Genomic DNA, 14,868 nt, shown 5'->3' with positions numbered 1-14,868 from the left:
TTTATAAATAACTTTCAACACTTTCATTAAAGTTTTTGTTTTTGGAAAGTAAAAGAAGATTTCTCTTGGAGAAGCAAACTAACAGTTTTTTTTCATATAACCGTTGTGTTTAAAATCGTTTGTTCTCAATGAGGTTTTTCTTTCATATTTTGAGCAATAGATCAAAAGGTTAAACATTAAACATATTTTTCACTGCTGCCTTTTCTTGTTTTATTTTTAGGTGTCAGTAGATTGCGCTGTATAGGTATGGTAAAGGCAGGGTGTCCTCTGGAGTCCAGACGGGCTACTTGATTGTGAAACAGTGGGTTGTGGATGTTTCTCTGATGAGACTCAGACTGCTGCCGTATTAATAATTGATTTTGTCTGCCAGCCGTGGCCCATTTCATCTGCTGGAGTGGCAGTCAGTGGCTGTGGAGATAACATTAGCTGCCCACTGCAATGGCCAACACAAATGATTCCACGTCCACACCATCACTGCATGCGCTGATAACCCTTCCATTCTGTGCCCTCAGAGCGTATATTTATCTGAAGAACATGCCCGTTTCACACAGCTGCTTAGATTTTGTGCTTTTTGTTTTTGTGAGGACTGAGGAGACATTAAAATATCATCAGGTTCCATTTATTTTATGGGATTCATAATATATCCATATCACACTAGTTGTTGACTGATTATTAGATTTTGTGTTAATTTCATCTGTTTTTAGTTTTAAATAAAGTAATAATTTATTAAAACTCACCACATTACCAGTTTACCACCCTTTATGCCATCATTATTGTAGTAATATACCAATTATAATCTAGAACAATATAATTATTACAATATATGTAAATGCATTGCAAATTGATTAGGGCTGTAACGATACACCAAACCCACGATTCAGTTCGTATCACGATTTTTGTCCCACGATTCGGTTCGTATCACGATTTTTTTTTTCTTGGGGGGTGAGAAAAAAAGATTTTTAAAACTATTTTTTATTAAATAACATTTGAAAAATCTTTATAAACTGAACATCAAAGAACAATATTAACTATGCAAATTATTAACAATATAAATAACCATATATAAAATAAATAAATAGCCAAAGCTATATCACTTCTGTTTTCTTTGTAACAAAATACTGTTGAAAAGCCAAACAGAACTAAACTCCATTGTGGTTCAAGCATGTTGAAAATTCTTTTTCAATCAAGTTCACTTACATAGAAAAAGTAAATTAAATAGCTACTAGGGATGCTCATTTCTGTTAATTTTGCTAACCGACAACTGCCGCTCATTAATCGGTTATTAACGGTTAACTGGTCAGATTACTATTAATTTTATATTAAACAAATTGACGTGCCTTTTTTGTGTCTGACACAATAAATATTGCATTTTAAAATACTGATTTATTTTTAAATGCTAGCATATAAATAATAGAACAATACGACATGAATAAAATGAATAAAATAAGTAGGACTGACATAAATTATTTTCACTTAAATAATTAATTTATATTACAAAACGAAAATACTGACTGATTCTTTTTAATAACCGGCATAGGCTGTTTTTCCAATCATATGTTTTTTTCTTCCGTCAAATAAAAATAGCTGAGTTCCTTAAATTGCTTGCTCCATAGAAAATATGTCTTTATTTAATGCCCTTCTGTTATTATTATAATCACAAAACCTTTTTACATTTTTTTAAAGAAATCATTATTTTAAAGATTATGTCCTGGTATATGGTTTCCTCTCTCTCCCTCGCGGTTCAAGTGCGCGCTGCGTGATGAAAAGACACAACACGCGCATATGTTGACTTTTTGTAAACAGTTTTGTTGTTTAAATATGATATTGCATTAATGTGCATACATGCTTTATAAGCTGTAAAATAAAAAGTAAAGCCAATTTGTTGCGTTTATTACACAGATCCAGGTCAACATAAGCGCTGGTTTAGCATCAACACATCTGTATCAAACAGAAAAATTCTTCTTCCATTTGCTTCTTTGGCAAATGTGTCTGTAGGCACGGGTTATACGTTATCGTCCCGAAAGTTAAGTATGTCTTGCAGTTGAACAAGGGGCCGAAAACAAGGCGCACCTCACTGACTTTATGTTGACAAGGAGAAGAGAAGAAGCGCGGTCCTCTTATGAAAGGACTGAATCAGCTGGGTATCGATTGTGCAAAAGTGTTGCTGTCTGTGTTGTTACAATTTTAATATCTAATACTATTGTGATATTCAAGATTTGTACATTCATACAGCTCTGAATAACTTAAAACAGCGATTAGACCTTCAGAGCGGCATTAATGCATCCTGAAGTAAAGCGAAACGGCTATAAACTCCGGCAAGATAGAGTGATTATATACAGAGCCATATACCTTTATCTCTAAATAAAGTATAACTATAGAAGCTGTGTTCATCTTAACTAAAAGCTTGGTCGTGTATCGTGGCCTCACGCATCGCGCACCTGTCAGTCAGCACGTAACTCCCAAGGGGTTAAACAGAAAGCGCACAGCACGGTTACAGAAAAGTTTGTGCTGTTATAATTCACTTACCTTGGCTACTGTTTCACACTGAGGTAACTGAGGCTTAATGCCTGTGCTGCAAACCACAAATCAAGTAAACATTTAACAAATAAACAACTTATTTCTCTCAAGAAAACCAAACTCGTTTGATTTAACGGAGTTGAAAATTCTTCAGAAACACCATCATGTCAACATTGCAGTGAAAAAACTTGACAACTTTTCTTATTCTGCAGAGGAGTCGGGGCATCTGTTGAACGCCCATCCGGTGTGAGCAAAGCATCGTATATGTGGTGAAAATCCGTCCGCTTTGACAGCATTGGCCATGCTTCTGCCGTTGTCTGTTGTCAAGCGATAACAACAGACACATTCAGATGGTCCTTTACTAAGAGCTCCGTGAACGCATATTGCGGGGGCTTAAACGGAGCAGTGCTCGTAATGTTGAACGAAAAAAAAAGTGTTTCCTCACATTCTTCGTCAACTAACTCAACTTTTGCAGGCACGCGTAACGTTATTGGAAAGGTAGTCACGGGGTGTGTCGCGATTCTCCCGTATCACATAGCGACACCGGATCGTAGATCGTAGAAATCGTATCGATTTTGGTTTCATATCATGTATCATTACAGCCCTAAAATTGATGTACCACAGTATCAAATGCGTTTTTATATATGTTAGCGTTTTTTTTTTGTTCATTAAATAGATAAGAAGTGACCATAAGGACATTTAATATACAATAAATGTCTGTTTCAAATCAATTATTTTCAAAATGAAATCTTTTTTAATCAAGAATAAATGCAACACTATAAAATGATTCTTTAAAATGCACCTACATATTTTTGAAAGATCATGAAAACTGTGGAAAGGATATTCAAATTCAGAATCACAGGAATATATCTTTTTTTTAATATCCATTATCAAATAAACGTTTTCTTGATAAACTTTATATATATTAAAACATCAAATGTTTAAATATTAATGTTAATTAAAATTAATGTTTAACTTTTTCTTTAATTTATGTAATACCTTAATACCTTCACATTATGCTGATTTATACTTCTGCATCAATCACAAACGTCGCATAGCACTCGCTGTGGCTGACTCTGAGGTGCACTTCTCAAAAATTGTAACTACACATCGCAACAACGTGTAGCACAAGCTCTGTGATTGGTCGGGTTGGTTGCTGTGTTGAGAGCCGTGAGCCTGATGGAGCGCGTTTACAAGTGTTGAGTCCCATAAAGGAGCTCCAGATGTTTTGTGTTCACTTTGTGATTAAAGTTGTTGCATGTCCGCCGTTTCCGGCCTCAGAATGAGCGAGTTTTAGCTACTTGTACATTAAAGTAGCGTTTAGAAAAAACAAAACACCAGCGAAGAAACGCAACACTGAAAAACATAACCTACTGACAACTAGTGTTTCAGAAGTGTTATTGCAGAGCAACACAAACAGCACTCATAAGTATAAACGCATGTCTACGTGCAAGGCAGGTGCCGCGGGTCACAGCGATCGCTCGTTACAGAAGCAAAAACCAGTCTTTAACCACAATTGGCATGCTTGTAAGAAAGAAATACAGAACATTCCTGCCATTATACATTGAATGGTTCGCTTTTTATGTATATCATATAGCTTTTTGTATTTTTCTTTATACATTTTTTTTTTGTTTTCTTAAATTTTTTTTTTTTACTTCTGTAATGGTATTGTGTATGCTCCCTATAGGCTGATTTATACTTCTGCATCAAGTGCACACATATGCTTCCGTGAAGCCTTCGCGTGGTCGCATAGCCCTCGCTGTGGCTGATGCTGATGCGCACCTCTCAAAAACTTTTACTACACATCTTAACGATGTGTAGTGCAAGCTCTGTAATTGGCCAGTTTGGTTGCTGTGACCAGTGCAGGTGGGACAGAGAGCCGCGCAAACTCATAGTTTCTTTAGTAGCTCTAAATGGAAACTTGTTTTTGTGTTTACCTTATGATTGATATTGCATGTCCGGCAGTTCCTACCACTGAATGAGTGAGTTTTGGCTACTTGTTCATTAAGGTAGCGTTTAGAAAAAATGATCACTTGACGCAGATGTTTAAACCAGCCTTATGCATACACTTGCTGTGCGTTTGTAAGACACCTTGATGTTTGCAGGCTGATAGCTATATTTCTTTTCTGTTAAAGCCACAAAGGGGAAATAAGTGTTAGGGTTATTTTTTTTTGTTTGTTTGTATTTGATTTGTTGTTGTAGACTGTTTGTTTTTCTGTTTTGTGCAAATTTATAAAGAATTCCTATTAAAAAAAAACATTGTATAATTTGAACATCACTTAAATAAATTGTGTGATTTAATAGCCATACTTCTAATAGTATTATGTCACTAATAAAACACGTTGGGGATGTGTATTTGTGTAAGTATTAACACAATATTTAAATTTTTAATGTGTCACTCAGAAGTAATTAGGACGTCTGTTCAAGCAGCTTGACTGCTGTTTCAAGGATCAACAAACAGACCTTTAGTATGTATGTTTGTGTGTTTTTTGGGTGTGAGTTGTGTAGTTTTCTGACTGTGTTCTCCAAACCGTCAATTGGTTTTCGGTTTTAATCTAGACAAACCCAAAGGCTTAGCGGCAGGGCTGCTTAAAAGAGCTGTAAGCCTTCTTTCATCCATCTCTCACCCGCCGCTGGACATGTTAAACTCCCAATTGTGAAATAGAAAGCAAACGGTGAGGTTTGTGTGTTTGTTCCCCTGCAAAATAATCCCTTTATCCTCCAGCTTGCCCATTTAAGAGCCAGTCTCAACAAGCAGCAGCACTGTGTGTTTACTGAGGATGTGAGTCAATCCGATGGTCCAGTTTGGAGAGAGAGAGAAATTGCTGTCTTTTACTGCCTGTCTGTAGTCTTGATCTCCCACACGCACCCTGAATAATTTACCAGTAACATCATGCGGGAGGAAATTTGTTTGCCTCTTTGCTTCAGTGTAAGTGTGATGTGTAAAGTTGCCTGGATTGACTCGGGAAGCGAAAGTAACTATTGATCATGCTGTAGAGGCAGTGTGCCGTTTTTGCAGTGTTGCACATTGCGTGTCATTAGGAAATGCAATCCAAAAAAGTTTATTGCTGCAGTTATTTTTTTTACCAACCGAGCTTTAAAAATGTCTCAACTTCATTAAGCTATTGTTTGACTGCATTTGGGATCAACCAATGGGATTGCAGATATTTATAGAAGTGTTATTCTCACATAAACTGCATTTATTTGATCAAAAGTATGGTAAAACGGTAATTACTAGATTTAAATCTGTTTGAATACATTTTAAAACTGCTTATTTCTGTTTGGTTGGGTCAATTTTTCAGTAACATTACTTCAGTCACACTATTATTCGGAAATAATCATAATATGTCATTTTTTAATTGTTATTAATGTCTAAAAGTGTTGTGCTGCTTATATTCAATTCAATTCATGTTTATTTATATATCTCCTTTTACAATGCAGATTTTTCAGCAGCTTAACATAGTTCTAGTAAAGTCCAGATTTCAAAGTTGAAGTTCAGATCAGGGTGGTTTAAATTTCACTGCTGACAGTTCAAACCCTTAAGAGCAGCTCCACAAGTCCCGCTCCAAACAAGCCAGTGTATGAAATATATGTGTAGGAAAACTATCCCACTTTTTCAGCATTTATAACAATTTCTACTTTTAAAAAATGTCCCAAATATAGTACATGTACTATATATTAAATCAGAGAAAGCAATTCTATAAGGGCATTTTGAATAAAATGTGTCAAAACCCAGTGTTTCCTTTAATGTTTGGCAAATGTGTGCATGCTTTGTGCAAGTTTTGCTTTACAATCTGGTCGTCTGCACCAGATTCGACATTTAAATACAGACATTCAGAAGTGCAGAATGTTCTTCTGTGCTCCCAAGGAAATGGACAGGTTTATAATATTATTCATTAATGTTAAAGCTCATTAAAATTATTAAAGGTACAAGCTGAGTGACTGATGTTGGTTTATGTTTGTTAGTCACAATTATAACATTTGTGTTTAAACTGTTCATTTATAGTCAAACAATCTGTTGAAGCTTTTTAGTATGGCTATAAATGTGACGCAAAATGTAATTCAAACGCACATTGGTAGCATTTAACAATAAATAAAACACATAATAAGCACCTGAGGTAGGGCTGTGCAATTTAGGAAAAATATGTAATTGCGATTTTGTTTGTTTATTTATTTATTTGTTTATTTTATTTAATTAATTTATTTTAGGGTATTTTTTAAATGGAAACAGATTTTTATGTGATTTGCAATTTTATTTTGTAGTCAAGCTTCATTTCAATATTCTGAATAGTAAAAAAAGGAACCAAAACTATATTAACTTACTCCAACATTATATCAAATTTGTTTTTAAACATTTAGAAATTAACCACTACTTTTTATCTAGAACAAACGGTGGTGAGTTATGGCGTTAGTTATCTCCTGATGCCTTCATGATGTTTTTTTCATATGGCGTAACAGCTGCAAACAACTCTGAATTGTACTTTGCCATTGTTTGCTACTAGATTGATTGTCACTGGCAATGCTTTCAGTTGACTTTTAGGCACTTTTTTTTGTCTGCGCTTTCCTGTCTGTTTTATTTGTTTGTTTGTTTGTTTTTTTGTTTTTATTATTGGGCAGAACAAAAGTGAGCTCGCTCAGTTGGCTAGTAAGACTCACACACACAGACTGCAGTCACCCATTTGCTCTGGTTGGGGGGAAATTATATAATACACACACACACACACACACACACACACACACACACACACACTTCGATATATATATATATATATATATATATATATATATATATATATATATATATATATATATATATATATATATATATATATATATATATATATATATATAAATATATATTGCAGTCTCTTGCGATTAGCTAATCGCAACGTTTCAAATCACGATTGGATTTCGATTAATAACGCATCTCTAACCTGTGGTGTTTATTGTCATAGATGTTTATGCTGTTGTTCAACCACAAAGTCGCAGAAATAGAAACATTTCCTATTCTTACCATGTGTCACAATGTCATGTTGTGTGTAGATTATGGAAAATAGTGTAATCATTTACCTCCAAATAGCAATTATTCACCACAAGCATTTAGAACAGAGGTGGAGTGTTTATTAGTAACACATAAAGATGGCAGTGGTTGTTTTCTGAAAACCACACTCAAAAACTTATATTTCATTTTATTTATTTATTAAATTTTTTTATACAGAGAGAATATACAACATGAAATGTTGTGCAGAGTTACCTATAAAGCTAATTTACATCTGTAGTCCCTGGGCAGGAAGTTGTAACAAGTTTAATAATTTAAAAAAAAAACAATAGTACATTATACACGCACAGTATAATACATACAATAAATCATAGTCAATCAAATGAAATCAAATCAGTGGCTGCTAATTTGATTTTTTTTATGCCAAACTTTGAGGACAGTTTTTAAATTGTTAAAAGTGGCACTCTTTCCAATATGGACTGGTATTTTATTCCATCTTACTGCTGCTCTGACTGAAAATGATTGTCCAAAAACAGTACTCTTGGATTTAACTGAACAATCACCTTTAACCGATGGCCTAGTCTGTCTTATATTGTCCTTGCAGACAATCACACATTGTTTAAGAGGTAGTGGTGCAAGATCATTAAATATTTTGTACATTAAACACACATCAGCTTAAAATAAAAAAACTGTTGAATGTTAGTAAGTTGAGTTGTTCAATATAGTTACAGTAGTGATAACTCCTTGGCTTTTTAGCTAAAGTTTTTACAGCTTATTTATAGATGATATACATTGGTTTTAATGTTGTGATGTTTGTGTTGGACCAGCTTGTAGCGCAACAAGATAAATGAGGGAACATCATTGTGTTCATAAAAAGTTTAGCAGCAGCCGTAACTGATGCCTGATGCTTCTATAAATCCTCTGGCTTGCTTTAGCACCTTTGGAAACATTCTTAATGGGTTTTGTATTTAAATTAGAGTCAATAGTTACACACCTAAATATTTAAAATTATCAACATTATTTATTACTTCTCACAAATGTGTCTTTCTGTCCCCCTAGGGGTGTAGAGCCGTACGACAACCCCACCACAGTGTTTGTCCAGCGCCACGAGCCCCAGGGAGACTCCAGCATCCTCACCAGCACAGACTTCTTCCAGAGCGAGCAAAACCGACGCATTATCCTGGAGAAAGTGGACAGTTTCCAGCTACGTGACAAATACATGTTTGCCACCACCACCAGGGTAAGGCTGCACTCCGACCAGACCAGGGGCACAAACCTTTGAAAGATCATTTGAAGATTAAGACTTTTATATAGCAAAAGAAGGGAAGAATAAAAAAACTCCTAGCTAAAAAAAAAATGTGGAGGGTGCTGAGAGGCAGATCTGTGCCAGCTCTAGCTGAATGCCTCTCCTGTGAGCATGAGTAAACACTCCTCTGAAGAGCTGAAGGAATCATCCTGCTCAAGATCAGCAGGCAGTGATAACAAGCTTATTTAAAGCTTTGGGTTTGGGTGAGGACGGTCCCTGGTGGGTTTATTTAGTGTTGAACTTCTGCCCTTTGTGGCAGAGGGGGTATTTCAGGTCACTAAATACTCGTTTATATAAGGGGTTTTACCATTTTGCTTTTTAAATTTTTTCATCATCAAAGCAAACATACTCATTAATCTGACTTGCATGCTAATCTTGTAATATTTAAGAATTAGCTGACGGAGAGTAGATGGTATTTTATGGCTGTTTGAATGCATTTTGACCACACTAAGGCATCTGATCAAATCTGTTTTGGACTTTAAAAGTTTTGTTCACTTGTCATTGGATAGACACTTGTTACCATGTCTAAACAGGGCCTAAAAATTTCAGTTCGGGTAACTAAATCGTTAAAGGTTTAAATACTGCAGGATCAGCATAAGAATTGCTTCAGGAGGCAGAATAATTGAATTGTACTGTAAGAAAAAAATAATAAAATAAGTGTCAAGTATCAAGCTCTGAAGAGAACAGCAGCATCAAATTGTCAATATACACAAGACATGTTTAAAGCTAAACACTGTTGCTCTGTTCAAAAACTAACAATCTTCCTGGAAGGCTCTATATACGTCTTTTGACATAAAATCTGTTCCAGAAGGTGTTTTAGTTGAGTTTAGTTTAAAATTCTGGTATATTTTTTGTGACTTTTATTGACTTTGATTTTCTGACAAGTCTTCAGCAGTTGTTTCTGACCCTTCTTGACTCTCAGATCTTAACAGTTTGATGTTATGACAGCTGAGATCTTACAGTGTGACATAGGGATCATGTTTGTATAGTCTGACAAACTACATTAAAAATCGAGTGTGCCCAGGATTAGAAACCACAACTGCATGCTAAATGAATTCATCATAGTACATTTTGTGATTCCAGAAAGTTCCAGAGCTGTATGCTTTGCATTAAAATAAGTTACTCAGGGGAGATAGAATATAGAAACTTATCATTTAATATAATTTAGCTGTTTTATTTAATAATATACATTTTTTTATTTAATGCAATACTGATGTACTCTAACTAGAGATCTGAACTGGTTCAAGCAACGAAAACGAAAAACAGAAACTAGGGATGCTTTGATCAGGATTTATGCAGCCGATAGTAAGTACTAATTCCTTGTCATGGTGATCGACCGATACCGAGTACCGATTCTGATGCTTCAAGCTTTATATTGCATTCAGCACATTTTCCCTCTAAGTATGATACTTTTGTGGAGATCTCTCCTTACCTAAGAGAATAAATTAAGGATACTGCATAAAATCCCTTATACACGTTTCTTATAACCATTTAGGTGTGAAGAAGCAGCTTTGCAGAACATAATAGATTAAACTGATAAAGAAAAAATTATAAGAAAAATTACCAACAATGCAACTTGAAATTCATTGCAAATGATAAATGAAGAATTCAGCATGTCTCAGTCAAGAAAAAGTTTGGAGTGAATATTTGAAGTATAAGAAGTAAAATGTAAACCTATAAATTCATTACTTCTTACTAAAAGGAAATAGGCCTATAAACTACTGTTTATTACAACAGGTTATATTATCAAATATTCATGTTGAAAAATAAAACTTTTGAGTTTTTTTTCATCTAATATTTCCAGCCAGGTTTTAGTGAACTTGAAATATTGTTAAAAACACAGAACTTTCAGTTCTTATATATTAAAAGGCCTAAATAGTTGCAAGACCATTCAAATATTTTGCTCATCTCCAAATTTTGGCAGCAGATCAGGAGAGTTTCACAGCAGCTCTATGAGAGGGAGATTTACACTAGATATCTTTACTGCTCTATTAATTTAACCTAACAAATGTAATGCTTAGAACATCGCCGTCCCTCTTGCGATCTGTTGTCTTGCTCATTTGCTCTCATGACCATGATTTCCAATATTTTAACTAATCTGCGGCCATCACGGAGCCAGTGGGAATATGCAGGATACTTGTGGAGCTTCTGAGAGAGGTCATAAGGTTGGATGAGACATATAGGCGATCAGTCTGCTCATGTCACAGCAGCTCAAAACACTAGATATACAATTGTTGCAACAAAGAGTCATTACTCACACGGGTCACGTCAATAAACTGTATAAAAAGAGGTCATGCAGATCTGTATATATTTTTTCTGCTGTAAAGCGAGCGCAGTGATCGCTCACACCCCCACTCATCATTTACCTCATGTGTTGTAGCTGCTGTATGTATAACCCAGATACGCACATGCGTCTTTTGCTTGTGAACTCGTGAGCAAACACTTGCAATTGGTCATGAGATCTGCCAGATCATCAAGTACCGGTTAAATGTGATTATCAGAGCGTCCTTAACAGAAACAAATGGCATTTAACAGGAACAAAAACGAAAACAATCAGTTTTAACCATCTGAACAGAAACAATCATTTGAAGGTTATTTCATCGTTCTCTTTATTATAGAAGTTTGGGTGACAAAAAAGCACGAGTTTAAATTATTTGTACAAAAAAGACATCGAACATGAAATGCCCGCAAGCAGACGTCATAAGAGAGCTGTTTCTGATGCGACAAGCTTGTCTTAAAGATTACCATGCACCTGGCTATTCTATGTACAAAGGTATGTTTAGGTTTATGTTATTGGAAGTAAACCTTGTAGTTAAAATTACAAAAATTAATTATTGATTGTCGATTGTTTTTAGATGGGTCGTCATAAAGAAAATCCTTTTTGTCAGAATTTCTTCTTACACAACCAATCAATCAATCTATAAATCAATCATCAATCAATCAATGTAATATTTCTGTGCCATGTAAAAAAAATATTGTTATAAACCGGTATTTTTTCAGAACATATTGTTTTTTTGTGAATAATATTTTTTTATAGTAGAACAAAGCCAGCATACATGGCTAGCGACAACTATATACAAGCCAGGGTTTGCATTGAATAAAAATACATTAAAAAATACACAAATAAATAAATAAAATAACAAATAAATAACAATACACAGAAAAAGAAAAACTCTTGGGTGAGATGTGACCTTTATACACTTGTAGTCTAATGTTATTTATCTTTCAGTATGCTTTAGTTTATCTAGTTGTTATATGAGAAATTATCTCAATAAAATTAGACCATGCTTTGATTGTTTGGGGTTTAGCTCTGTTAATTCTTGCTGTTGAACGTTCTAACAGCGCAATATTTTTTAGTTCAATTAACCACGATTTGTCCGCTGGTAATGCGGGTTCATGCCATATTTTAAAAATAATCTTTTTGACTGCAGTTAGTGCAGTATGAAATATCCTGCGTTGGAAAGTGTTTAAGTTTAGACCATAATCATCATTTAATAAACAAATACTGGGATATTTAGGAATAAACACCTCACACAATATTGAGATTGAAATACCAAAATGTACTGATAAGTGGACATTCAAAAAAACATACGCATATATGTCCCCACAGACTTTGAATTGCACAATGTACAAAAAGGGGTAGGTAACCGCTTAATGCGATGTAGCACATATGGAGTTGCATAAGCCTTGTGGATCAGTTTATAGTGTATAAGATAATGGGCAGGATTCTTAGACATCACCTGGATACTTTCCCATATCCAGTCCCAATTCAGTTGGTAAGAGGCCAGTTCCTTTTTCCATATTGTGATGATGGTAGAATGTATTGTTTAATAAGGAATGCAGGAAAGGTAACCTTAAAATATAAATTCAGTTCGGAGTGAACTGAATGGGGTTTATTTTTTGTGATTCTAATGTGTTCTTTTGCAATGTAAAGTAGTTTGCATCAACTACCAGTCAGCATCATCAAAGAAACACTATTTGTTACTATAAATGTTATAGCAAAACAAGTCTGTCAATGGGTCTTGCTAGCATCTTATCCAATTTATGACTTTAATCCAGCATGAAATATTTGGATTTAGACCTGATATGCCTTGATATAGTTCTATAAAGTTCTTGTTTGCAGAAACAATGATCGTCTAGACTGCATGTCTATGGTGACCGCAGCTGGTGTTGTATTTCAGCGTGTTGCTCACCCCGGAGTGTATTCAGTGGTTAATCATTTCCACCCCACATCGGTTGGCTTCTCACAAACCCTCATCCCGCAGCGAATGCCTGCCTGCCTGCCCAGAACTGGATGAGGCAGATCCGTCAGGTCACACATGGCACTGCCAGGTTGCGTAATGCAGAAGCCGACCCAAGTCACCCATTAAAGTGGGAAGAAATGTGTAATTTATCTGCGGCTTCAGAAAGCCAAAGACTCTGTGGGAGTTTTTGAGGGCTGTTTATGAGCGGAGCTGTGCGGACGACGCTGGACAGTGTGCCGGTGGAGCTGCCCGCTTGACAGCTCTGATCTATGTTGCGTTAATGAAGTTGTGGCTTGGTTTCCCTGGGGTGCTTCTAACCACTCATGCACCACTTATATGCGTTCTGCTGCCCAGTGCCGCCATATGGTCCTGTCTTCAACACTGCGCTGTACTAACGCCACTGAGAGCGGATGTAATACAGGAAAACAGTTTTATAATTGCTCCCGTTGTTCTTGTTTGTTGAGGACGTTATGCTTAGGGGATCGCTAATGCATGCATAAAAAAATCTATCATTTACTCAACGTAATGTTGTTCCAGACCAGGGTTATTAATTATAGTTGACTACTTATTTACTTGAACTAACTAACTAACTAACTAACTAACTAACTAACTAACTAACTAACTAACTAACCAACTAACCAACTAACCAACTAACCAACTAACCAACTAACTAACTAGATTGCTTCCTTGTTTCTTTACCAGCTTACTTACCCACTTAATTACTTTATTTATTTACCCACATATTCACTTACTCTACTTACCCACATATTTACTTACTTACCCACTTAATGGCTTACTTTACATAACCAATTATTTACTTACCCACTTTCTTATTTACCCACATATTTTCTCACTTACCCACTTAATTACTTAATTGCCCACATATTTACTTACCCACTTAATTACTTACTTAATTACGTACTTTACTTATCCACTTATTTACTTACTTTACTTATCCGCTTATTTACCTACTTACCAAATTGCGTATTTACTTCCTTACCAACTTCCTTACTTTCTTACCAACTTAATTACTTACTTTACTTACCAACTTATTTACTTACCCACTTATTTACTTACCTGCATATTTACTTACATACCCACTTATTTACTGAACCACTTACTTACCTACATATTTACTTGTGTAACCACTTAATTACTTACTCTGCCTACCCACATATTTAATTACTTACCCACTTAATTACTTATCCACTTAATGACTTACTTTACGTAACCACTCATTTACTTACTTACCCACTTACTTATTTACCCACATATTTACTTACTTATCCATTTTATTACTTACTTTACTTATCTGCTTAATTACTTGCATATTTACTTACCCACTTAATAACTTATTTTACATAACCAATTATTTACTTACCCACTTACTTATTTACCCACATATTTACTTACTCTCTTAATTACCCACATATTTACTTACCCACTTAATTACCCACATATTTACTTACCCACTGAATTACTTACTCACTTACGTACTTATCCACTTATTTACTTTCTTACCAACTTTCTTACTTTCTTATCAACTTACTTAATTACTTACTTTACTTACCCACTTATTTACTCACCCTCATATTTACTTACATACCCACTTATTTACTTACCCACTTATTTACACACATATTTATTTTTGTACCCACTTAATTACTTACTCTACTTACCCACATATTTACTTACCCACTTATTTACTTACTTACTTAATAAATAAATAAAAATACAAAAATATTCAGTTACTTGTCATGAAAAATATATATCTTTTTTTAATTTGCCAAAACCAGTTAAAA

At 34.8% G+C, this 14,868-nt stretch overlaps 1 protein-coding gene across 4 annotated transcripts in view; it reads left to right on the top strand.

The window, feature by feature from the left end:
• The window catches only part of sorl1 (sortilin-related receptor, L(DLR class) A repeats containing), a 129,152-nt gene that overhangs the window by 39,023 nt on the left and 75,261 nt on the right, over nt 1–14,868 (top strand). For all 4 annotated transcript variants that reach the window (XR_015509351.1, XM_087284023.1, XM_087284024.1 and 1 more), the window contains exon 6: nt 8,576–8,756. Coding sequence is in view for 3 of the 4 variants with exons in the window: in XM_087284023.1 (XP_087140149.1) it covers nt 8,576–8,756 (181 nt within the window). In the remaining variant the exon portion in view is untranslated. The remainder of the gene's footprint in view (nt 1–8,575; nt 8,757–14,868) is intronic.

This window comes from Danio rerio, chromosome 15, assembly GCF_052040795.2.
Source record: "Danio rerio strain M-AB ecotype USA chromosome 15, GRCz13ab, whole genome shotgun sequence".
In the NCBI taxonomy this organism is placed as follows: Eukaryota; Metazoa; Chordata; class Actinopteri; order Cypriniformes; family Danionidae; genus Danio; species Danio rerio.
Note: the sequence above shows the minus strand (reverse complement) of the source record. Positions and strands in the feature narration are given on the sequence as shown.